The sequence below is a fragment of the Saimiri boliviensis genome, chromosome 10 (genome assembly GCF_048565385.1).
Source record: "Saimiri boliviensis isolate mSaiBol1 chromosome 10, mSaiBol1.pri, whole genome shotgun sequence".
Taxonomy (NCBI): Eukaryota; Metazoa; Chordata; class Mammalia; order Primates; family Cebidae; genus Saimiri; species Saimiri boliviensis.
In genome coordinates, this window is record NC_133458.1 from 89,977,756 (window position 1) to 90,003,120 (window position 25,365).

At 42.8% G+C, this 25,365-nt stretch overlaps 1 protein-coding gene and 1 pseudogene across 1 annotated transcript in view; one reads left to right on the top strand and one right to left on the bottom strand.

The window, feature by feature from the left end:
* The window catches only part of IGF2BP3 (insulin like growth factor 2 mRNA binding protein 3), a 174,230-nt gene that overhangs the window by 12,780 nt on the left and 136,085 nt on the right, over window positions 1–25,365 (bottom strand). Inside the window, exons 7-10 of the mRNA XM_003935122.4 lie at window positions 19,109–19,243; window positions 17,473–17,595; window positions 15,106–15,241; window positions 13,516–13,641 (exon numbers count right to left, since the gene is read on the bottom strand). Of these exons, the coding sequence (XP_003935171.1) occupies window positions 13,516–13,641; window positions 15,106–15,241; window positions 17,473–17,595; window positions 19,109–19,243 (520 nt within the window). The remainder of the gene's footprint in view (window positions 1–13,515; window positions 13,642–15,105; window positions 15,242–17,472; window positions 17,596–19,108; window positions 19,244–25,365) is intronic.
* LOC101038982 (condensin complex subunit 1-like) lies at window positions 19,200–24,554 on the top strand (annotated as a pseudogene).

A 25,365-nucleotide genomic window follows, 5' to 3' on the forward strand; every position in this document is an offset into this window, starting at 1 on the left:
GGCGCGGTGGCTCAAGCCTGTAATCCCAGCACTTCGGGAGGTTGAGGTGGGTGGATCACAAGGTCGAGAGATCGAGACCAACCTGGTCAACATGGTGAAACCCCGTCTCTACTAAAAATACAAAAAATCAGCTGGGCATGGTGGCGTGTGCCTATAATCCCAGCTACTCAGGAGGCTGAGGCAGGAGAATTGCCTGAGCCCAGGAGGCAGAGGTTGCGGTGAGCCGAGATCGCGCCATTGCACTCCAGCCTGGGTAACAAGAGCGAAACTCCATCTCAAAAAAAAAAAAAAAAAAAAAAAAAGAAGTAAAAAAACAAACAAAAAAAAAACAGGCCGGGCGCGGTGGCTCAAGCCTGTAATCCCAGCACTTTGGGAGGCCGAGGCGGGTGGATCACAAGGTCAAGAGATCGAGACCAGCCTGGTCAACATGGTGAAACCCCGTCTCTACTAAAAATACAAAAAATTAGCTGGGCATGGTGGCGCGTGCCTGTAATCCCAGCTACTCAGGAGGCTGAGGCAGGAGAATTGCCTGAACCCAGGAGGCGGAGGTTGCGGTGAGCCGAGATCGCGCCATTGCACTCCAGCCTGGGTAACAAGAGCAAAACTCCGTCTCAAAAAAAAAAAAAAAAAAACAAACTTAGATGGGCATGTTGGCACATGCCTATAGTCCCAGCTACTCGGGAGACTGAAGCTGGAGGATTGCTTGAGTCCAGGAAGGAGTTCTGGGCTGTAGTGCGCTATGCCGATCAGGTGTCCAGCACGAAGTTAGGCATTAATATGGCGACCTCCTGGGAGCGGGGGACCAGGTTGCCTAAGGAGGGGTGAATCAACCCAGGTCGGAAACAGAGCAAGTCAGAACTCCTGTGCTGATTAGTAGTGTGATCGTGCCTGTGAATAGCCACTGCACTCCAGCCTGGGCAACATAGCAAGACCCTGTCTCTTAAAAAAATTCTTTTTTCAAACAAATGCATACATAAATAACATTCTAATTTGCTTTTTTTACCTTAATAATACACTTGGATATCTTCTCATATCACTCACATGTCCCTACTGCATTTTGATAAGAGTATTCCCTCAAATAGATACATAGCTGATGTCTCTCACCCACATTATGTGTGCACGGTTTCCAACTTTCAACTAATGAAATGCTTCATTCAAATCTTTGCGCATAAATTTTGTGTCCTGTTTAAATATCTCTATTGCACATGTTCTTAGAAGTAGAACTGCTGAGTCAAAAAGGCCTGAACATTTTAAATTGGTAAGTATTATCAAATTTCCATACAAAAAGGCCCCTGCTCAGTTCATGGAATTCCAGTTGTACCATTCCGGTAGGACTTCAGTTAAGACATTTGTGATATGTTTGAATACTGCCTTTCTGTTTTCACACAAGAGTAGCGGAGCTGAGATAAGAACTCAGGCTGAGGCAAAAATAACCGACGGGTGAGTGTATGTGGCAGCCATGTGGCAAGATCAGTTTGCGTCTGTGTGAGGTGCTGTGCATGACCTCATCTGTACCCCAAAACAGATCCAATTCTAGAAACTAACAACAATTTCATTTTAGAGTTGAGAAAACTAAGCAAAGAGGTTATTTGCCTGAAGTCACACAGCACCTGGTGGAGCCAAGGATTCAAACCTAGGTTTCTCCATCTCCTAAGCTGGATTCATAAACCAGTATGAAGCTCTCAATGGGTATAGATATGCTTTAAAATATAGCCAGAGCTGTCAAAAATATACATAAAAGCTCTAAAGAGAAGTGCCCACTAGAACTGTCACTCGAAGAGCTGCCTTCCCGGGCCCTCTCACAAGTCCCTTGATTGGCCTTGGTATGACTTCCTATGAGTCAAAAGAAATTTATTTTGCATAGTTGGCAAAAGCTTAAACCTTTGATGATTGACATGCTAAAAAGGGCATCTAGAGACAGTCTTTTTATTTTGAAAAATAGGGGTGAACTGAAGATTAAGAACTGAAAACAGCAACTGAAGATTAAGAACTGAAAACAGCAGGTTTTGCTGTCTCATCTGTACGCACCCATCTTATGCACATTTAAGACACTTTGCAACTTAAAAGTTTCAATTCCTTTATCTTCACCTGACAATTATTCTGCTATATCTGAATGTGCTTTATAAATACTTTCAGAAAGTTCAGTTTCCCATTTTTCCACTAATTCATACAATGAGGCAATCAAATCTTTAAACATAAACTTCTGTGCCTTGGTACAAATACTTCTAAGAATTTATATAATAGAACTGAGTCAAAGAGCACAAACTTTAAAAACTGACAGTTCTAAATCATCATGGTAGTACATTTATTTTATGATCAATAAACTTAGAAAGGAAGAAATCATTTTAGTATAAATCATGCTTCTCACTTTTATGAAAAATAAAGCAGCTGGGTGCAATAGCTTATGCCTGTAATCCCAACACTTTCGGAGGCTGAGGTGGGCAGACCACTTGAGGTCAGGAGTTCAAACCGGCTTGGCCAATGTGGTGAAATCCCATCTCTACTAAAAAAAAAAATACAAAAATTAGCTGGGCATGGTGGTGCAAACCTGTAATTCCAGCTATCAAGGAAGCTGAGGCAGGAGAATGGCTTGAACCTGGGAGGCGGAGGTTGCAGTTGCAGTGAACCAAGATCACGCCACTGCACTCCAGCCTGGGTAACAGATCAGGACTCCATCTCAAAAAAAAAAAAAAAGACTTTAAAAACTGTGCTCAATGTTAGCATTATTTCATCATTCTGGTCCTTGTATCAAGACCATTAAGTTAATCTTGACCATTTAAAAAAAAATTAAGGGTGGGATCTAAAAATTTTATCTCACTAAGAATGTCCATATATTCTTCTGAACAATATACTTGGTGGAGGCTGGTGGTGATAAAGACCTTTTTAATACTCAAACTAAATCTAACGTGTAACTTTCCCAGATTTACCCCACAGTATTTCATCATGACTGTGTAATTATTTGTTTCCTGGGCCTTGCTCCAAAAAGAATTTTATGCTGCTTATAAAATACACATTATCTGGAAAGATAAAACAAAGGAGGTAAAGAAATAAGAGCATAGGGACCTGAACATTCAAGATAAGATGAAGCCAAAATGCTGTTATACAAATTTGGCTTTAAGCTTCCTAGCAGCTTATTTTTTAAAAAAGTTGCATGATTTCCCATGACTATGAGAACAAAAGTATTCATTTGCTTAGTAAAAATGACTATTCCTGGTACTGGCTTCAGAGAGCAACTCCTAAATATCCCCAGAGAACATTAATGTAGCAGCAGCATCCTCAGACTGAAAGCCTGGCTTGAACATGCATATGTCTTAGCCTGGAACACGTCCACGGCTGCTGTTGTGAGAAACAGAAGCAAAGTGATCTTTCTGACATAGTGATGAAGGGTTGTCCATGTTCTTGTTTTGCTGATGAGAAATAACCCAACATGAAGACGAAGCATCAACTTAAGAGAAATGTTGTGTGAAGCTTTGGAAAAGGAATGGTGGCCAGAAGAAAAGGGTCAAAAGGACCTAAATATAACAGAAAAAAAGGGCACATACAAGAAGAATCAATGTGTAGACTTCAAAATGTCCTATCCTCGAACGAAAACAGAAGCAACAGATCTTGTCAAATACAAGCAGCACAGTTAGAAGCAAACTAAGTGTTTTTCCACACCAGGAGATGGTGCCCTCCAATGGACAATGATGTGTGGTTGGCAATGGTGTCTTAAAGAAGAGTTGACTCATCAGATGTCTGAGGCTTGGTGCAGACATTTCTGAACATTGTCCAATTCCCTTTGCTCCAATTTCCTATCCACAAAGCATCTTCTTAACTAAAGATTACTTTTCAAGAAAACTTTCCTCTGGGAATATAAGGCAGCTCACATAAACATGATGTCAACTTGACAATCATTAAATTGGCTCTTTAGTACAATTCATTCTTATGTGGGATTCAGAATAAGCTACGGGTCAGGTGCCGTGGCTCACGCCTGTAATCCCAACACTTTGGAAAGCTGAGGCAGGCGGATCACTTGAGGTCAGGAGTTCAAGACCAGCGGGCTGACGTGGTGAAACCCCCATCTCTTCTAAAATTACGAAAATTAGCCAGGTGTGGTGGTATGTACCTGCAATTCCAGCTACTCAGGAGGCTGAGGCAGGAGAACTGCTTGAACTTGGGAGCTGGAGGTTACAGTGAGCCAAGATCAATACACTGCACTCCAGCCTGAGCAACAGAGCGAGACTCTGTCTCAAAAAAGGAAGAAAGATTGGGAGGCTGAGGTGGGTGGAACACAAGGTGAAGAGATCAAGACCAGCCTGGCCAACATGGTGAAACTCTGTCTCTACAACAGATTCAGAAATTAACTGGGTATGGTGGTGCAGGCCTGTAGTCCCAACTATTTGGGGGGCTGAGGCAGAAGAATGCATGAACCCAGAGGTAGAGGCTGCAGTGAGCCGAGATCATGCTACTGCACTACAGCCTGGGTGACAGAGCAAGAAAAGAAAAGAAATGGAGACTAGAATAAGCCTATCCTAGAACAAGTCTGTGTCAGGATTTGTACACCGCAAATAAACAGATAATTTAAAAATTTTACTTGCAAAACTCAGCAGCAAAAGCAAAGGTATATGATAAGCCTTTTATACCTGTGAATTTAAGTCTATGAGGCCTAGGTTTGAAAAGTCCGTTTAGTATTACTCAGTCTTGTTACACATTCCTTACATTTAAGTTAAGGTCTAGTTGCACTGTCTGAACTCTTCTTCCTAAACCTTTTTCTTGGATACATTCTTCAGGGCTGAAGGATGTTCACAGGACACAAGCTGCTTCCCAGTGGATTTCTGCCAGATGCCTATTGGCAAAACTTCCTTTGGACTTCTTGGCAGACTCTGAACTATGGCTTGAAGTAACAGAAGAACAAAGCTGCTCAACTGAAAGGTTGCATAACTGGTGAAGTCTGCCAATGAGTAATTCCTAATCATCTAACCGAAGAGATACAAGTATGAGCAAACAGTAAGGTTAAGTGTATTTGCTTTGTGGGGAACAAAATCTGAGATATCACAAAGGCATGGAGACATGCATGCCAGCCAACACGATCAGCCTCCAGGAACCTGGAAGGATGCCAGGGTTTCCCTTTGGCTTGTAAAACAGATACTCCTGGGGTTTTGTTGTTGTTTTTTAAATGGATTTTGGTCTGGAACTGAAAGTAACTTTACTTAACTCCATGACCTGAGCAAAATACTGAAGTCTGTAACAACAACAACAACAACAACAAAGGCAAAGTTTTTCACCATAACTGCATCACAACTGAGACTTCTCAGAAATGATAAATGTGCATGGTGAGTTACTTAGAAACTGTTTACCAACAAAAGAGTTGCACCCACAGTGAGAAATCTTAAGTAGAGAGACAAAGAGACTCCTTGAAACAGTCATCTGGCTAAAAAATTCCTTCCAACTCACATATATATATTTTGACAGGGTCTCACTCTGTCACCCAGGTGGAGTGCAGTGGCTCGATCACAGCTCACTGGACTCAGGTGATCTTCCCATCTTAGCCTCGCAAGTAGCTGGAACTATCGGTACGGGCCACCACATTGGCTAATCTAAAAAAAAAGATTTTTTTTGTAGAGACAAGTCTCCCTATGTTGACCAGCGTGGTCTCAAGCAATCCTCTCACCTCAGCCTCCCAAAGTGCTGGGATTACAGGCATAAGTCACTGCACCAGGCCCTTTGTTTCTTAAAGAGTATGTTAAGCCTTAAAAAGTGCTCATCTCTCCTGCCTCTTTTATAAGCAGAAAGCTAGCCATTTTAAGGTTACACTATCATTTTGGAGACTTCTGAGAAGACTCCAAAGAGGCTATCGAAATTATGAAGCCAACAGCCCTTGGGTCTGCTTCTGCCAACCCAACTGCACGCTGCCAAGACCATCTAGCTAAGGCGACATGCACTATGCCAATTCCAGCTCTTGCTCTGCTTCACTAGCTGCCAATTCCTTCTTCCCTACTGTTTGAGCATTTCTGAAAGGCGCGTTTCCTGTCATTTATAAACTCGAAGTTTGCCAGTTAAGTACTGCATGAGCCAGCTGCTAGGCAGGAACTAGAGCCTTTTTGTCTGTTGGAAGAACCAACTCTTTTGCTCTCAGGGGACTCAACCTGGCACGTTCTGGGAAGAACAGGATATTGTTGGGGAACTAGTGGGCAAAGTTCTAGAATGGAATAGAGGCAAGGGATTTATCTAAAAGAAGAGACGCATCATTCTACTTTCATGCTACAAAGCAGGAATAAGAAAACATGAGTATAGAAATGAAACAATTCTGAAAGAAAAAGAAAATATTGTGTGTGTGTGTGTGTGTGTGTGTGTGTATAAGGCAGATTCTTTGAAACACTTAGCAATCAAAACATACTTCTTGACAGGAAATATACATTTAAAACAAAAGCAGAGGTTCACTGTTAACCTACAGGTCACCAAGAATAAACTTTTTTTTTTTTGAGACAGTGTCTCACTATGTCACCAGGCTGGAGTACAGAGGCTTAATGTTAGCTCGCTGCAACCTCCGACTCCCTGGTTCAAGCAATTCTCCTGCCTCAGCCTCCCGAATAGCTGGGATTACAGGCATGTGCCACCATGTCCAGCTAATTTTTGTATTTTTAGTAAAGACAGGGTTTCACCACGTGGGCCAGAGTGGCCTCGATCTCCTGACCTCATCATCTGCCTACCTCGGCTTCCCAAAGTGCTGGGATTATAGGCGTGAGCCACCACACCCAGATGAAACATGATCTTAATGTGTAATCTGTGATAGCTTCAAAGGAACAGCAAGCTTCTCATCAGCAAGAATAGATACCAGAATGCAGTTCAGGAACAATTTAAAAGTGCTGAGAACAAAATGCCTGTCGATTTTTAACTTTCTAACCCAGTTTTTTTTTTAAATAACATAATAGACTCTTACATAGTATGTTCTTTTCTCTTTTTTTTTTTTGAGACAGAGTCTTGCTCTGTGATGCAGGCGGGAGTGCAATGGCATGATCTCAGCTCACTGCAACCTCAACCTCCTCAGCTCACTGAAATGCCTGGTCATTATCACTGCCGCTTCTTTTTGGCTTCACTTTTCTTGCTAAAGAATAGGCTGGGTGAATGGCTCATTTGAGGTCAATCCCAGCACTTTCAGAGGCTGAGGTGGGTGGATCACTTGAGGTCAAGCATTTGAAACCAGTCTAGCAAACATGGTGAAACCCTATCTCTACTAAAACTAAAAAATTAGCCATGGTGGTGCATGCTTGTAATCCCAGCTACTCAGGAGGCTGGGTCACAAGAATCACTTGAACCCAGGAGGTGGAGTCTGCAGTGAGCCAAGATTGCGCCATCACACTCCAGCCTGGCCAATAGAGCAAGACTCTGTCTCTATAAAAAAAGGAAAGAAAAGAAAGGAAGAAGCAATGCTAAGTACAGAAACTGGTAACGGTTTGGAAAATTTACCTTTAAAAACAAGAGTTTATTTGTATTTCAAAAAGTAGTGACCACTAGGTACACATAAGTATTAGTGATCTGGATTTAGAAAAAGAACAAAGTCTAAAAACAGTGAAGGCAAAGCTATTCCAACTAAGTGCTTGCAAACCCCCCACCTCGGCCCCCTGCAACTTCAAGTTATATACTCAAAACAATAGTTGTTTAAGAATTGTTCCACTAAACGTTAAGCCAGAAGATTGGCAGCTATTTGAAAATAGAATTTACTTGAATTGTGTCCAGGGACAGTATGATTTTCTGAATAATGGTGTTTTCTCTTTATTTAGAAGAAAATAACCACAGGAATAGGAATCTGGAATACGGAATTTTCTTCTCCACAATAGATTCTGCCTTTTTAGAGAACTTAAACGCTTACTTCCTCTCTTCCAGGCTCTGGGAGGCTCCTTTAACAGGTAATAGTGCCAAATCCAGTGAAGCAGACAAACAGCTGTCCCCAATACATATTTTCCTTTTGTAATAGACCCTGTGTTTAATGAGCATACTGTTGCCCCCAAATAGGGATTATTTCCCAGCTTCTCTTGCAGCTAGACGCAGCCAGTGGTATGTTCTGGCCAACATGAGGCCAATGGAAGTATGAAAAGCTGTCCTCAGGCAGTGTCCTTAAATAAGGATGCTGCCAATTTTGATCCTTTATCCTTTTTTCAGTTTGAAATGAGGTCTCACTCACCACATTGCCCAGGCTGGACTCAAAATCCTGGTCTCAAGCAATCCTCCCACCTCAGCCTCCCAAGTAGCTGGGACTACAGGTGTCTATCACCATACCCAGCAATCCTTTATCCTTCTTGATGGCTGGAAACAAACCCAATAGTTGGAGCTTGAGCAGTTATCCTGGACCAGGGAATGGCACTCAGGCAGATAGAAGCACCAGTCCTGGAGGATATAGTGGAATCGCTTCCAGCCTTGGATTATCTACCCTTGAACTCTTCTCATAAAAAAGAAAAAAATAATTTAAGCCATTTTTTTTCTTGTAATGACACACAGCCAAACCTAATCCTGATACATGTAACTTGCCAAAATAGAGTTAGGAGAGTGAAGACAGACATATGGCAATATCCCAAAGAGGTTTTTGGCATATTTGCCTGTGAGTTGGGATGGCAGGTGGTCCAGAGAGAAAGAAGTGGGTTTTTTTTCCTTTCCACTGTTTAAGACATAGAACAAGGCAGAAACGGGGACATACACAACTGGTAGGTATTTGTGCCTACTCTAAACTTTTTCTCCCATGTACTGATATCGACAGAAAATGTTCTTTCCAACACTGAAGTGCCTCTCCAAAGACTTGTTAACATTCTTTGTAGAATGGTAGTTCTTAGCTGGGCATGATGGTGTATGCCTGTGGTCCCAGCTACTTGGGAATCAGAGGTGGGAGGATTACTTGCACCCAGCAGTTCAAGTCCAGCCTGGGCAACAGAGTGAGATCCCATCTTTTGAAAAGAACAGTTCTTGACAATGAATGGGCAGCAGAAAACTCCCAATGACCTTTATAAAACTACACATTTCTGGCCAGGCATGCTGGCTCGCATCTGTAACCCCAGTACTTTGGGAGGCCGAGGCAGGCAGATCACCTGAGTTCCGGAGTTTGAGACTAGCCTGACCAGCATGGTACTAAAAGTACGAAAAATTAGACGGGTAGGGTGGTGCATGCCTGTAATCCCAGCTACTTGGGAGGCTAAGGCAGGAGAATGGCTTGAACCTGGGAGGCAGAGGTTGCGATGAGCCGAGATCGCACCATTGCACTTCAGATTGGGCAACAACAGCAAAACTCCATCTCAAAACAAAAAACAAAAAGAAACTGCACTTTTCTGAGCTTCTACCTGCTCCCACTGAGATTTTTATTTATTTAGTAGGACACAGGTTCCTAACTAATTGAACAGAGCAGTTGTTGCTGTCCTTGGCTACACATTGGAGTCATCTAGGGAGCTTTCAAACTTCTTACCTATGCCTTATGCCTATCCCTGAGGATTTTAATTCAAATTGTCTGGGATAATTCTAATTTAACTATGGGAAAAACATTTTCCCCCTTTAAGGCAGGGAATAATTAATGCTGAATTTTACAGACTGTCAATGAATGTAAAATAAGAAATAAAAACAGTAATATATGATTTAGGGAAATAAATGATTTGGGTAAATTATTTAGGAAAATATTCCATTATAAATTTGAGGACTCCATTGTATCACTGCCTGAAATACATGTAGAATAAAATATCCACTGGAATTCTGTGAAGAATGCAGATTGCTAAGACTGCCCATGTTGTATTCATTTAAGAATATGAATTCCCTTTGCCTATCTTTGAAACTGCAAGACTGTTATGTATTTGCAGCTCTTTCCCTGTTGCAGTATTTTTACTGGTGGCAGCTTCTGCATCTTCTGTTCTCACTTGTTCCTTCTAATGGCACATATTTAATTTAGCTTAAATAACTCAGGAGAAGCAAGATGACCTATTCCAGTGACATCTTCCTTATATTTACTCTTGGCTCAACTTTTTTTTTGTTTTGAGACAGAGTCTTGCTCTGTCGCCAGGTGCCAGGCTGGAATACAGTGGCACAATCTCGGCTCACTGCAATCTCCACCTCCTGGGTTCAAGCAATTCTAGTGCCTCAGCCTCCCGAGTAGCTGGGACTACAGGTGGGCGCCACCATGCCCAGCTAATTTTTGTATTTTTCAGTAGACATGGGGTTTCACCATGTTGGCCAGGATGGTCTCGATCTCTTGACCTCGTGAACCACCCGCGTTGGCCTCCCAAAGTGCTGGGATTACAGGTGTGAGCCACTGCGCCCAGCCTCAACTTTTATTAAAGTAAACATCACAGACCTCCTCCTCCCATTCTTAAAATAAAACAAAACTGCCACTGATTTAAGTCATTCAGACATTTAAGACTATAGAAGTGCTTGAGAAATACAAGTTCTTAATATGAGCTCACTTCTCTCAAAGCATTCTTAATTTTTCTAACATAGGAACCTGATACACAGAACCATACCTTAAGTCCGAAAAATGACTAAATCCAGAGAATATGTAGTCTTATCCATATATTTTAAAAATAGTTACCTACAAGTTCGCTTTAGGAATTTTGGCTACTGAAGCATCCACTTAAGTATAAATGACTGATGTCCAAGAATGTTCTATTCTGTGACCACTTGTAATGAGAAAAGCTTTGCTGATTGGAACGTGTCACCAGTATGGAGACAAGAAAAGAGTTAAAGGAACACCTCAATTTACAAACTGGGAATGAAAGGAACAGAGAGGTTAAGCAACCCACCCAGAGAGAAAGCTAATTGGGCAACTAGCAGAAATGTTGGTTAGATGTGAACTTTCCTAGCACAGAGTTACTTCACATGATCGGCTCATTGTAGCTTTTACTAAGAGTCATTTTACACAAAGTGTTGGGAACACACTCACCCGAAACTCAATCCTCTGACACACACATAAACTAGTGGGCATGTTCAAAGGTAAGTGTCTAGATGTACTCTGAGATTCCTATTTTAGGCTCATTCTCCCCCATTTCTCCTTAAACCTTTCATATTACTGAATTCTACAGAAACTCAAAATGTGTGACCTTACAGTCTTTAGACACAATTCTTCTGGTTCATTTTTCTTTTCCCCCAAGATAGGGTTTCACCATGTTGGCCAGGCTGGTCTTGAACTCCTGACCTCAGGTGATCCACCTGCCTCGGCCTCCCAAAGTGCTGAGATTACAGGCACGAGCCACCACGCCTGGCCCTTCTGGTTCAGTTTTTTCATTATACAGGTGACAAAATAAACCCAGAGCCAAGTAGTCTGACCTTTAGTGACACAAAATTATGGCAGAGGCAGTGGGCCAGACTTAGGATCTGTCTCCAGGGTTCTTTCCACCAGTCCCCTTTAGCATCAGGGTACAAACATGTCAGCCACTTTAGAGGACACATAATGAATCTATGCACACTTCACCTGTGGCTGAAATTTTGATGGCCATCCTTCTATCTGTTTTATGGTTTATAGGCCCAAACTAACTAGAAATGGCAGGTGGATTGCAGAGGAGACAAGATGCTGCTGATAGTAAAAGCGGAAACACACAGCAAGAGGGCACCTGCTCAGAATCCCTGTCAGCTTGGTGTGTTCAAGGACAGGAAAAGGAAATTTTCTTTTTTCTTTTTCTTTTTTGAGACAGAGTTTCACTCTTGTTACCCAGGCTGGAGTGCAATGGCGCGATCTCGGCTCACCGCAACCTCCGCCTCCTGGGTTCAAGCAATTCTCCTGCCTCAGCCTCCCGAGTAGCTGGGACTACAGGCACGCACCACCATGCCCAGCTAATTTTTGTATTTTTAGTAGAGACGAGGTTTCACCATGTTGAGCAGGATGGTCTCGATCTCTTGACCTCGTGATCCACCCGCCTCGGCCTCCCAAAGTGCTGGGATTACAGGCGTGAGCCACTGCGCCCGGCCTGGAAATTTTCATTTTTAAAGTGGTAAAAGGGACAATTTGAGCCATCTGCATTTTCTGTACAATTTTAATGTCATTTTGCTCTACATATTTATTCTAGGTACTGGTAACAATGGAATCCCCAACCTATTCCACCTGGACATTTCTCTAAATTGGTGTAAGAAGTATCACTCAAAATATTAGTATTAAGTAAGACAGCCAAAAAGGGAGAAACGTAAAAAACAAATTCATGAAGGAAGATCCTAGAATGTCACAGGACTGTCTACCTCCAATTATCATGGGTAATGCAAATGAATTTTGAACTACTTTCAAAATAATTTATTTTATCAGTTGTCTGCTGTGTGCTATGGTTATTTTTATACCATTGCTAGGCTCCTATTTGTGACCTCAAGGAAACTGCTATTCTTAAAAGCAAATATAAAAGGTTTTTTTTTTTTTTTTTTTTTCCAGACTGAGTCTTGCTCTGTTTCCCAGGCTGGAGTATAGTGGCGCAATCTTGATTCACTGTAACCTCCACCTCCCAGGTTCAAGCAATGATTCCTGCCTCAGCTTCCCAAATAGCTGGGATTATAGGCGCCTGCCATCATGCCTGGCTAATTTTTTGTATTTTTAGTAGAGACAGGGTTTCACCATGTTAGCCAGGCTGGTCTGGAAGTCCTGACCTCAGGTGATCCACCTGCCTTGGTCTCCCAAAGTGCTGGGCTAAAAGGCGTAATCCACAGTGCCCAGCCTAAGATTTATTTCTTACATAACCTACCTCTTTACAAAGCAAAGAGCTGCCTAATGTATGCGCATGCACACATGTAATGTAACTGTGCGCAAAACTATCTTATCTCACTGGTTTAAAAAAGCACAAATGCTCAACATGGAAAACACGCACAGTCACTCCTGACCTTTCAAAGACCTTGACTTGACATCCAGATGACAAATATGAAGGAAGCCTTTTAAAAATCCTTTCGTTTAGTACGTGGTAGCTCACACCTGTAACCCCAGCACTTTGAGAGGCTGAGGTGGGCAGACCACTGGAGGCCAGGAGTTCGAGACCAGCCTGAACAACATGGCAAAACCCTGTCTCTACTAAAAATGCACAAAGGAATCAGCCGGGTATGGTGTGGCACACACCTGTAATCCCAGTTACTCAGGAGGCTAAGGCATGAGAATTTTTGAACCGGGAAGGTAGAGGATGCAGTGAGCAGAGATCACCCCATTGCATTCCAGCCTGGGTGACAGAGAGAGACTCTATCTCAAAAAAAATTTTAAATAACCACTGTGGCACATGTATACCTATATAACAAACCTGCATGTTCTGCACGTGTATCCCAGAACTTTGAATAAAAGAAAAAAAAATTTAAATTAAAAAAAAAATCAGTTTCCTCTCCTGCCACCTCAGAGTCCCATACTTTTCTTGTGATATTTGAAAACACATGTTGACAACCCTACTATCCAAAAACTTCAAAACAATCCCATGTCTACTCCACACTCCGTAAGTCGGCTTCATTAGCAAGAACTGGAGAGCATATGTTGGCTCTAAATAGATCATCACCAGGGACTAGGTTTACATTAAGATTTTGCCCAATCACAAAGAAAGCCAAGGCCAGTTATCTTACCTCAAACTGTGGGTAGGGAGGAGTCATGGCTGAAGGGGGACCTGAGGTGGGAGGTGGCATCCCTGAAGTAGGTGGGAACAGACCCAAGGCGTTCAGATTTAATCCAGGAATTAAATGTGCTTGAAGCTGCAATAGTAAAAAGGACCCTTAATTTGACAATTAAAAGGATCAAGGAAAAGTAAGCATTTTTAAGTGACAATATTCAAACTATTGATCTGTCTAATAAAAAAACCATCTTAAAAGTCAGAACAGATGTTCCATGGGACTTTACTTGAGTACATCATTTACAACTGTATTAAGATACCTCAAGGGCAGCCTTCCTTTTCCTTACGACTAGCTCACAGGGCTTAGACAAAACTGTACTCTACATATTGTGGGCAAACTAAATATAGACTGAAAGTAATGTATCAGAGTTTAAGAGGTAATCAAGTGAGACTGGTTCATTGTAAAGCAAACCAGCTATTAAGAGATCTTTATTTGCTGGGTAAAATTTAGCAACCATGGGTCTGGAAAACTCAAAGTTGAGCCCTCTGGAAATCAGGATCCATCCCCATGTTAACTACTGCAAGTAAACATATCACTGGAATGGATACAGGAGCCAGAAAGGGGATTTTAATTTAATTTTATAAGGGTTGAGGATGTAATGTAGATGGTGGAAGGGAGATTGGAGTGTACTTGACAATCTTTTTAAAAGGCCTGCGGGGGTTATATTTAATCCCAATTGATTCTAAGACATTGGAGCCAAGTAGTGACAACATGAAGAAGGTTGGCAGGGAGTCGCGTGGGGTGTAAAATAGTTTGCATTCTAGACTTCCTGACAAAGGCAATGTTTTCACATTTTCGTTCTCTCAGGTTTTGTGTTTCAGATGTCTGGCCCAATTGAAAAAAAAAATTTTTAAATCATTTTCTTTAAAATTTAAGATGGACTTTTGAAGTGTTCCATTTTCAGCACCATTTCACTCACTAAGCAATGTCAGCAATTTGCTTTAATAGCCTCAGATGCACTATGCAGATTGTTTAATCAATTGAAATTCTTGTATCTCCAAGGTTTATTTATATGGGTAACCAAGTAAGTTTTAAACCTTTAATCTTATCATTAACTTTGATATGCATTATGACTATTGTAATCCTAATCAGCATGCAAGGTAGGCAGTAGTCCCATTTTACAGATGAGTAAACTGAGGCTCAGAGAGACTAAATCATCTAAGAGAATAGAATTGCAGCTCATAAATGGTCTGTCTGTGATTCAAATCCAGTTCATGTAATATTCCTTCTACATTAAACTCTCTCAAATTAGCATTGTAAAAGTGGTACTATATTAACCTTTGTAGGTTGACACCAGCCTTACTTCAGAGAGAAGAAGGCTAATGCTCGAAGACTAAATAATTTGCTAAAGTCACATAGACAGTAAAGCTTAATGTCAAAGCCAGTATCTTCACCACTATCCCAGGGTACTTGCTGTGAATGCTAAAAATCAACTAGAACTTCTTCTAATGATAATGCCACAAAAGAATTCACTATGAATGCAGTTAGAAACATCATTTTAACTATTTTTTAAAATAAAGACATGCCCTTTGTAACAAAACTAACATTCATAGAAGCAATATCATTTTCGTAAGACTCCCTGATTTTCTTCATGATCTCTTCCTCAGCTTTGGCACATGTCTCAACGTTGCCTTTAACTGTAATGGTGCGTTCTGGATTATACAGCGTCAATTCCTGCAATCTGCAGAATGAGAAAGAAGGGAAAGAAAAAGAATGAAAATTGTAGAAAGAAGGCAGTTAATAATAATTCTGCCACCCATAGCAATTAAAAACGAACTGTGGAGCTTGGTAATATATAAAAGTGGGTGGTAAAACATGATGGAAAATGAGTAAGCCCCAAAAGACATAAATCCAAAATTGTAAAGCTGCAAGAGAGAAGAAAATGCTTGGCCTCCCGTCTTCTCAAGTAAAGATTACCGGGTACATATAGTTCAATCAGGTATCTCTTTTAAATATAGCTTACTTCTCAACCGCTTAAAGTTGAACCATTTTCACAATTTAACAGTGAATGGAGAAATAACTGGAAAGATGTACAGTTTTTTGGAAACCATATACTCGAAGTACATAACCTTTCATAAGTATGTTCCTAGTCTGGACTAACCAATTCTAGGCATAATTGGCATTCTCGTGCAATTGTATTTTCTGGCTCACCAAGCAAGGAGAAAGAATGGAAGTACTTAAAACCACAAGCCAAACTTTGTATGTCTAAACTAGCTTTTACCAGTTTTTTTTTTAGAGTTTAGATTAAAGTAGGCTGGAGGAATATCAGTCCATCTTGAGTAAAATTTACAATGATTCGCTGGTGGCCATTTAGACAAAAAAACGTTAGACAGCAGCAGAAATATTCAGACACTCCCTGCGGGACCCAGGTCCTGCTAAACCTTCAAAAGCCACTAAAAATCATACCTGAAAACACCTAAACCTATGCAGGAAAGCAATGAGAGATATCTGCCATGGAAAACAGAACTAAGTATATAAATTGAGAGAATATGGGTTATTGGTACAAATCTCCTTCATCTTTCTGAAGTTCTCATTTTCACTACTAGTGAAATGTCATAGCCTAACCTTGAGCCAGATGAATGGGAAGTTATTCCTCAACATTTTCCTAAAACTTGATAAAAATATGAACATTTATATAATGAAGACTATTTCTCTTAGACTACTTCAAAAAGAAGTACATAATTCTAATTCAGTCTCAATCTGGCCCTGCCAAGGATTTTGTATTACAGTTTTTAAATAGCTGTTTCTAGAATCACTGTTAAGATTTTTTTCTTTTAAAACTCTCCCCTTTCTCGGGGTAAATTTAAGACAAAGTAGTATTACCATATTTACCACTTTGTGGGTTTTTTTCCTTTCTTTACAACCAAACTGAAGTATCCTGCTTCTGCACTACGTCCTTTGAAAACTTGCCACACAACACTGGGCATCAGTCTTTCCCCTAGCATTCTTCCTCAGTTCATCAATCGTTTCCCACCTTTTTGAGTACTCTGAAACTAAGAATAGTCACCCTCAGAAAAAGAAAAACCTTTCTATGTAATTTCAGACCATCCAGATTCTAGGTGTGATAGCCTGCCTCCAAGGTGACTCCCTGCCACCCAGTTATCTGCAGTCCCCCACATACGTACCAAACAGGGCTGACTTGTGTAAACAGTATTAGAAAAATAATAGACTGTAACTTCTAAGGCTATGTCATAAAAGACAATGCAGTCTTCTCCATCTTGACAGCTGCCATGTCTTGAGGACACTCAAGCAGCTCTGTGGAGAAGCCCATGTGGGAGGAACTGAGCCTTCCTGCCAACAGCCAGCATCGACTTGTCAGTAGCATCATGACACCCTAAGCCAGAACCACCCAGCTAAGCTACTCCTGAATTCTTAACCCATAAAAACTAGCTGAGCAATTAGCGTTCTCCATTGTCTTAAGCTGTCAAATGTTGGGATAATGTGTAACACGACAAAGGATAATAAACTGGGTTACATATTCCAACATTGGGAATAAATGTCATGAAACATTGTTAAGACTGCATTTAGAAAACATGAATGTGGCTGGGTGTGGTGGCTCACACCTGTAATCCAAGCACTTTGGAGGCCAAGGCGGGTGGATCAGCTGAGATCGGGAGTTCAAGACCAGCCTGACCAACATGGTGAAACCCCGTCTTGAAAAAAAAAAAATATATATATGTATTAAAAAAAAAGAAAACATGAATGTAAAGCATTTGGTTCCTCCTGCCAGAAGCAGATAATGCTCCAATACGGGGTCAGAAAAGTAGCAGGCAGCAGGCTGCATCTGAGAAACCATGTGTAAGTACAGTAGCACAGGCTAGCTGAAGCAGCTGTCAAGTGGGAAGCCAAGCCCAATATACAACATGCAGCGTATTACAGGGTTTTCTAATTCAAAAACAGAGGAGCACTCACGGAGATATCGTGATTTTAGTGTCTGTGTCTTGCTCAATTTTTTTAAGGTTTCTTCCTTCTTTACCAATAAGACGGCCAACAAAGTTGTTATGAGCTAAAATCTTCAAGGGGATCTCTTCTGTGCTGTAAATAGAAAAATGGTAATAAAATTAGAATAAGTAAGCCTATTATTGGGTAAAAAGACAACATCCACTCATTAAACATATACTTCCTATCTGCCATCTGGGAAGCACTGTGTTAGGTAGAGCTTAAAACTTGCTGACAACTGGCTAGCATTCTAGCAATACGTGAATAGAAGGGGAGAAAAAATACAGAAGTTAACTTTTAAAATAGTTTTATTCACTTCAGGAAGTATCTTCAGTGATGGAGTCTCTTACTCAAAACCATACTCCTCAAGCCCTACTACCAAAGCATAATTGTACAAATAAACAATGGTAAAATTCCAGTATAAATATACACCTGGAGATATGTGCATAATTTATAGAAGGAAATAGAAGAAACAACAATGGTTATACTTTGGGGGAAGGGGAGCTCTCACTTTTCATTTTGTAGCTTTCTGAATTTCCAAGTCTCATTCACATATATATATATTTCACTGTTTAAAAATGTCATGTGGTTAATAGATGGTGGGTTTTTCCTTTACTTTTCTCTTTTTTTGAGATGGAGTCTTGCTCTGTCTCCAGGCTGGAGTGCAGTGGCATGATCTCGGCTTACTGCAACCTCTATTTCCCAGGTTCAAGTAATTCTCCTGCCTCAGCCTCCCGAGTAGCTGGGACTACAGGTGTGCACCACCACACCCAGCTAATTTTTTGTATTTTTAGTAGAGACGAGGTTTCACTGTGTTAGCCAGGATTGTCTCCATCTCTTGACCTCATGATCCACCTGCCACGGCCTCCCAAAGTGCTGGGATGACAGGCGTAAGCCACTGTACCAGGCCTATTTTTCTCTATACTAAAATAATTACATTCTTTAAAAAAATTTTACTTTATTATTTTATAACATGGCACCCATATATAATATTATTAAAACATATTTAAAGTTCTCTACAAATTAAGGTTGGTGATGAGGTCCCCACACTAACTCCAGTGCCCTACTCTGGATTCTACTCTCAGTGCAGCCCTGCTCTATATGCTAAATGTGGCACAGAACCCAACCTTAACTCAAAGTTCCTGGAACAACTATTTAGAATTCCAGTCCAAATATGTCTCCAGTTTGCCTTAGAAGAAACAGGCACTTTCCCACCTCCATACTCCCTGCTGCTCCAAGGTGGGGCTGGGCAGAGGACAAGAAAAGAGCTCCAATGAGCTCTGAGTAAAGGATGAGTGAAGATTTGGGGCTCCTGTCTTGGGTTAATCCAGGATACCTCCTTGTTCTAGGTTCCCCAAATTGCCTACTTTTATAGCTGCACTTCTCTTCTCCGTTATCACCACTTGCCCCATGTTCAAACATGAATCAAACTATTTAAATATTAAAAGACTTAATGCTTCACAACCAAATCAACAGTGCCAACCACTGTAGCTCATCAGGATATTATTTCCCTTTGTTTGCTGGCAATTCCCAAAAACGGAGTCAGAGAAATCCAAAATACAAGAGCACAAATAACAACCTCTTTCTCAGGACAGTCTTCTTTACTCACAATTTTATATCTTGAGCTTCCTTATGCATAATCTCCAGAATAGACTTACAAGCCGCAGAGGTGCCTTCAGGGGTAGACAGGATAGTAATCGACTTCTCAGCAGCCCCTGCATTCTCTTTACGGTGGACATCGATTCTGACAGTAGGCGCAAGCAGAGAGGAAAAGAGAGCCGTAAGGGTGTATTCACAGTGGAGTCTGTAATTACCAACTGCAAAGTCATAGGGCTTCAGGGCAAAGCAGATGACTCACTTCCCTCAAGAGCATAAACTTTCAGTAAGCTGTCAACATTAATGCCTTACGAGACAAATTTTAATTCTAGAAACGCTTCCCTTTCTCTTTCGTCAATCCAACCAAGCAGGGACATCTTTCTATTCTTCCCAAGCTGTTTGTGCTTACAGCTTCTTTTTAGATGCCACAGAACAAATGTCTTATGACAAAGAGCCTGGATTCAATCTGCTCTAAAACAAATTGGAACTGGAGGGCATGCCAAGAAGGGAGTTGGAATCCCACAAGCCAAGTGAACTGCTTATTCTGCACAGTATATCCACCATTCATTGATTCATTGGATGAGCAGATTTCACCAACCTGTTTCCCCTTTGCAAGGTTCTTCCCACATTTTGCCTCCTTGATAGAGCAAAGTCTGCAACAGATAGTGATAGGAATAGGAACCCGGAGAGAGGCAATTCTACTTCAAGAAAAGCAAGTGCCAATAAACTCAAAATGATGTTTAATTTCACCAGTAATTATATGTGTGCCAGTTAAAAGAAGGTCATTTTATTCTAGACTTGCAAAAATTGAGACAGAAAAAAATTAAATATGGGCAAGATGATGGGTAACAGGGCACACCCAGTACTTTTGGCACAGGTATAGAGCAAACTGGTCAGCAAAATGCTGAGCATCTCACGGCTCAAGAACTGTACTTCGATTTCAGCCTGACTGCCAGAGTCAGAGGATCCGCAGGTGAGATCCCCAGCCCTGTGAGCCTGTAGAAGATGGCCCCCCAGATGTTATGAGTTCCATCTGCCATTATCCCCAGAGGAGTTGTTGAAAAGCGGAGGGGTGAATCAGTATGTTGTGCAAGAGGTACTGTCCATCAAACATCTTCCACCACAGCTTGGAGCATTTCAGGCTGCCTTCCGAGCTCAGGGGCCCCTGGCTATGCTGGAGCACACTGATACTATCTATAGCATTTTACATCACTTTCGAAGTATAGATCCTGGCCTCAAAGAAGATACTCTGGAATTCCTGATAAAAGTGGTATCCCGCCACTCCCAGGAGCTTCCCGCTATCCTGGATGATACAACCTTGAGTGTATCAGATCGAAATGCTCATCTAATTGCCCTCAAAATGAACTGTTATGCTCTGATACGACTCTTGGAATCCTTGAGGCCATGACCAGCCGGACAAACCTCATGGACCTGGACCTTGGTGGGAGGGGTAAGAAAGCTCGGACCAAGGCAGCCCATGGCTTTGACTGGGAAGAAGAGAGGCAACCAATTCTTCAGCTTTTAACACAGCTGCTTCAGTTGGACATCCGTCACCGGCGGAACCATTCAATAATTAAGAATTTGTCAGTTTGGTTACTGGCTGTTGCTACCACCTTCTGGAGAATCCCACTATTAGTCACCAGAAGAACCACCCCACTCGGGAAGCCATAACACACCTGCTTGGTGTAGCCGTGACCCGTTACAACCATATGCTCAGTGCCACAGTGAAGATCATCCAGATGCCGCAGCACTTTTGAACACCTGGCACCTGTACTGGTCGCAGCTGTGAGTCTATGGGCAACTGACTATGGAATGAAGAGCACAGTGGGAGAGATTGTAAGAGAGATTGGACAAAAGTGTCCCCAAGAGTTGAGTCGAGATCCTTCAGTGACAAAGGGCTTTGCAGCATTCCTGACAGAATTAGCAGAACGTGTCCCAGCTATCCTGATGTCTAGCATGTGCATTTTGCTAGATCACCTGGATGGAGAGAATTACATGATGCATAATGCTGTGCTAGCAGCTATGGCAGAGATGGTACTGCAGGTTCTGAACGGCGATCAGCTGGAGGAAGCAGCCCGACACCAGAGACCAGTTCTTGGATACTTTACAAGCTCGTGGCCAAGATGTCAACTCCTTTGTGTGGAGCCGTGTTTTGCAGCTTTTCACCAGAATTGTCCAGCAGAAGGCTCTCCCCCTGACACGTTTCCAGGCAGTGGTGGCTTTAGCTGTGGGACATCTGGCAGACAAGTCAGTGCTAGTATGTAAAAATGCCATCCAGCTGCTGGCCAGTTTTCTAGCCAATAATCCTTTTTCCTGCAAGCTAAGTGATACTGACATTGCTGGGCCACTGCAGAGGGAGACCCAGAAATTACAGGAGATGAGGGCCCAGAGGCGAACTGCAGCTGCTTCTCCAGTGCTGGACCCAGAGGAGTGGGAAGCCAGGCTGCCAGAGTTGAAGTCTACCCTGCAGCAGCTACTCCAGCTTCCCCAGGGAGAGGAGGAGATTCCTGAGCAAATTGCCAATACAGAGACCACTGAAGAGGTGAAAGGATGCATCTATCAACTGCTTGCTAAAGCTAGTTACAAACAGGCCATCATTCTCACTCAAGAAGCCACAGGACACTTCCAGGAGTCCGAACCCTTCAGTCATATAGACTCAGAGGAGACCAGGCTCTTAAGTATCTTAGAAACTATCTTCAAAGGCCCAGCGGCTTCCACACAAGAAAAGAATCCCTGGGAATCTACAGGAAACATGGTCACAGGACAGACCGTCTGTAAAAACAAACCCAGTGTGTCAGAGCCTGAGGAATCGAGGAGAAATGACGAACTGGTGAAGCAGGAGATGCTGGTGCAGTCTCTGCAGGATGCCTACAGCTTCTTCCAGAAGATTATGGAGGCCATTGGCATCAGCAGCAAGATGATGTATGAAAACACAACTACAGTGGTGCAGGAGGCGATTGAATTCTTTGTGATGGTCTTCCAATTTGGGGTACCCCAGGCCCTGTTTGGGGTGTGCCGCATGCTGCCTCTCATCTGGTCTAAGGAGCCTGGTGTCCAGGAAGCTGTGCTTAATGCCTACCGCCAACGCTACCTCAACCCCAAAGGGGACTCTGCCAGAGCCAAAGCCCAGGCTTTGATTCAGAATCTCTCTCTGCTGCTAGTGGATGCCTCGGTTGGGACCATTCAGTGTCTTGAGGAAATTTTCTCTGAGTTTGTGCAGAAGGATGAGGTAAAACCAGCAGTGACCCAGCTGCTGTGGGAACAGGCCACCAAGGTCACCTGCTCGCCTCTAGAACGCTGTTCCTCTGTCATGCTTCTTGTCATAATGGCATGAGGAAAGCCAGAAATTCTGGGAAGCAATTTAGACACACTGGTGAGCACAGGGCTGGATGAAAAGTTTCCACAGGACTACAGGCTGGCCCAGCAGGTATGCCATGCCATTGCCAACATCTCTGACAGGAGAAAGCCTTCTCTGGGCAAACGTCACCCTCCCTTCCAGCTGCCTCAGGAACACAGGTTGTTTGAGCAACTGCAGGAGACAGTCACAAAAGGATTTGTCCACCCAGACCCACTCTGGATCCCATTCAAAGAGGTGTCAGTGACCCTCACTGACCAACTGGCAGAGGGCCCCAAAGTGATCTGTGCCCAGATATTGCAGAGCTGTGCAAAACAGGTCCTGGAGAAGCTAGAAGAGAAAAGAACCAGTCAGGAGGACCCGAAGGAGTCCCCGCAATGCTGCCCACTTTCATGTTGATGAACCTGTTGTCCCTGGCTGGGGATGTGCTCTGCAGCAGCTGGTCCACTTGGAGCAGGCAGTGAGTGGAGAGCTTTGTCGGCGCCAAGTTCTCTGGGAAGAACAGGAGCACAAGACCAAAGATCCCAAGGAGAAGAATACAAACCCTGAGACCACCATGGAGGAGGAGCTGGGGCTGGTTTGGGCAACAGCAGATGACACGGAGGCAGAACTGATCCGCAGCATCTGTGAGATGGAACTTTTGGATGGCAAACAGACCCTGGCTGCCTTTGTTCCACTCTTGCTTAAAGTCTGCAATAACCCAGGCCTCTACAGCAACCCCGACCTCTCTGCAGCTGCTTTACTTGCCCTTGGCAAGTTCTGCATGATCAGTGCCATTTTCTGTGAGTCCCAGCTTCGTCTTCTGTTCACCATGCTAGAAAAGTCTCCACTTTGCATTGTCCGGTCTAACCTCATGCTTGCCACTGGGGATCTTGCCATCCGCTTTCCCAATCTGGTGGACCCCTGGACTCCTCATCTATATGTTCGCCTCCGGGACCCTGCTCAGCAAGTGCGGAAAACAGTGGGGCTGGTGATGACCCACCTGATCCTCAAGGACATGGTGAAGGTGAAGGGGCAGGTGAGCGAGATGGCGGTGCTGCTCATCGACCCCGGGCCTCAGATTGCTGCCCTGGCCAAGAACTTCTTCAACGAGCTCTCCCACAAGGGCAACACAATCTATAATCTCCTTCCAGATATCATCAGCCACCTGTCAGACCCTGAGCTGGGGGTAGAGGAAGAGCCTTTCCACACCATCATGAAGCAGCTCCTCTCCTACATCAACAAGGACAAGCAGACAGGGAGCCTGGTGGAAAAGCTGTGTCAGTGATTCCGCACAGCCCAAACTGAGCGGTAGCAGCGGGACCTGGCCTACTGTGTGTCACAGCTGCCCCTCACAGAGTGAGGCCTCTGCAAGATGCTTGACAATTTTGACTGCTTTGGAGACAAACTGTCAGTTGAGTCCATCTTCAGTGCTTTTTTGTCAGTTGTGGGCAAGCTGCGATGGTGGGGCCAAGCCTGACGGCAAGGCTATAATAGATGAATTTGAGCAGAAGCTTCGGGCCTGTCACACCAGAGGTTTGGATGGAATTGAGGAGCTTGAGATTAGCCAAGCAGGTAGCCAGAGAGCCCCCGTCAGCCAAGATATCATCCAGTTTCTAGGCACCAGCCTCTGCCTTCTGCAGCCTCAGACGGTGACTTTGTCACACCAAAGCCCTGCTGTACTACCCGTCGCCATCCAAACACCCAGCAGCGAGCTCCCAAAAAGAAACCCAAAATTGTCTTCTCAAGTGATGAGTCCAGTGAGGAAGATCTTTCAGCAAAGATGACAGAAGCGGAGACACCCAAGAAAACAAACCCCATCAGCTCGCAGGCTTAGATCCTAGGAGTGGCCTTGCCCATTCCTGACCTCCCTGTGCAGGGTATCTCGTACAGTGGCCTGGATTTCTAATTCTGTGCCCCTTGTAAAATATTTGTCTGTCTCCTTTTTAAAAAAAAAAAAAACACGCAGTCTTTAAAATGCAAGGCCTTTCTCTTAAATTAGCCTAACTGAACTGTGCTGAGCTGCTTTCACTTTGGAATGTATGTTTGCCAATCTCCTTGTTTTCTAATGAATAAATGTTTTTATATACTTTTAGACAGAAAAAAAAAAAAAGAACTGTAATTCTCATAACATCTACAGATATAGTCTCATACATGGGCTAAGAGTGATGTTTCTTACCATTGGCACTACTGACTTTTTTGGGTCAGATTCTTTGTTGTGCATAGGGTGTGTGGTGCACTGTAGGAAACTGACTAACACCCCTGGCCTCTACCTTCTAGATGCCAGTAGCATGCCCCTCTCCCAGCTCTCACAGCGAAAAATGTCTCCAGACATTGCCAAATGTCCATAGGGTTTGGGGTGGGGAGATGATCATTTGTGGTTGAGAACCACTGGCATGGGAAACTTCTGTTTCTAATAGACAAAAAGAAAATTAGAATTTCTAACTGCAGGAAGAGATGGTTAAACACAGGACGAGATGCTTAAATAACAATATATTCACATCATCAGATGTTTTTGAAAATGTGGTAAAACTAAGGGTACCAACACAGAAAAAAGTCTTTAAGTGAAATAATGCAGTTCATACCATGATATGACATGTTAGTAAATACAGTCAACAAGTGTTATTGAGATACATCCCCAACTTACCAATGGTTACCCAGGTGAGACGAATCTTTTTAACTTACATATTTATGCAATTTAATTAAATACAAAATAAGTCTGCTGTTATTTAAAAAGTACAAGAAAGAAAATCAGCCGGGCGCGGTGGCTCAAGCCTGTAATCCCAGTAATTTGGGAGGCCGAGGCGGGTGGATCACGAGGTCGAGAGATCGAGACCATCCTGGTCAACATGGTGAAACCCCGTCTCTACTAAAAATACAGAAAATTAGCTGGGCGTGGTGGCGCATGCCTGTAATCCCAGCTACTCAGGAGGCTG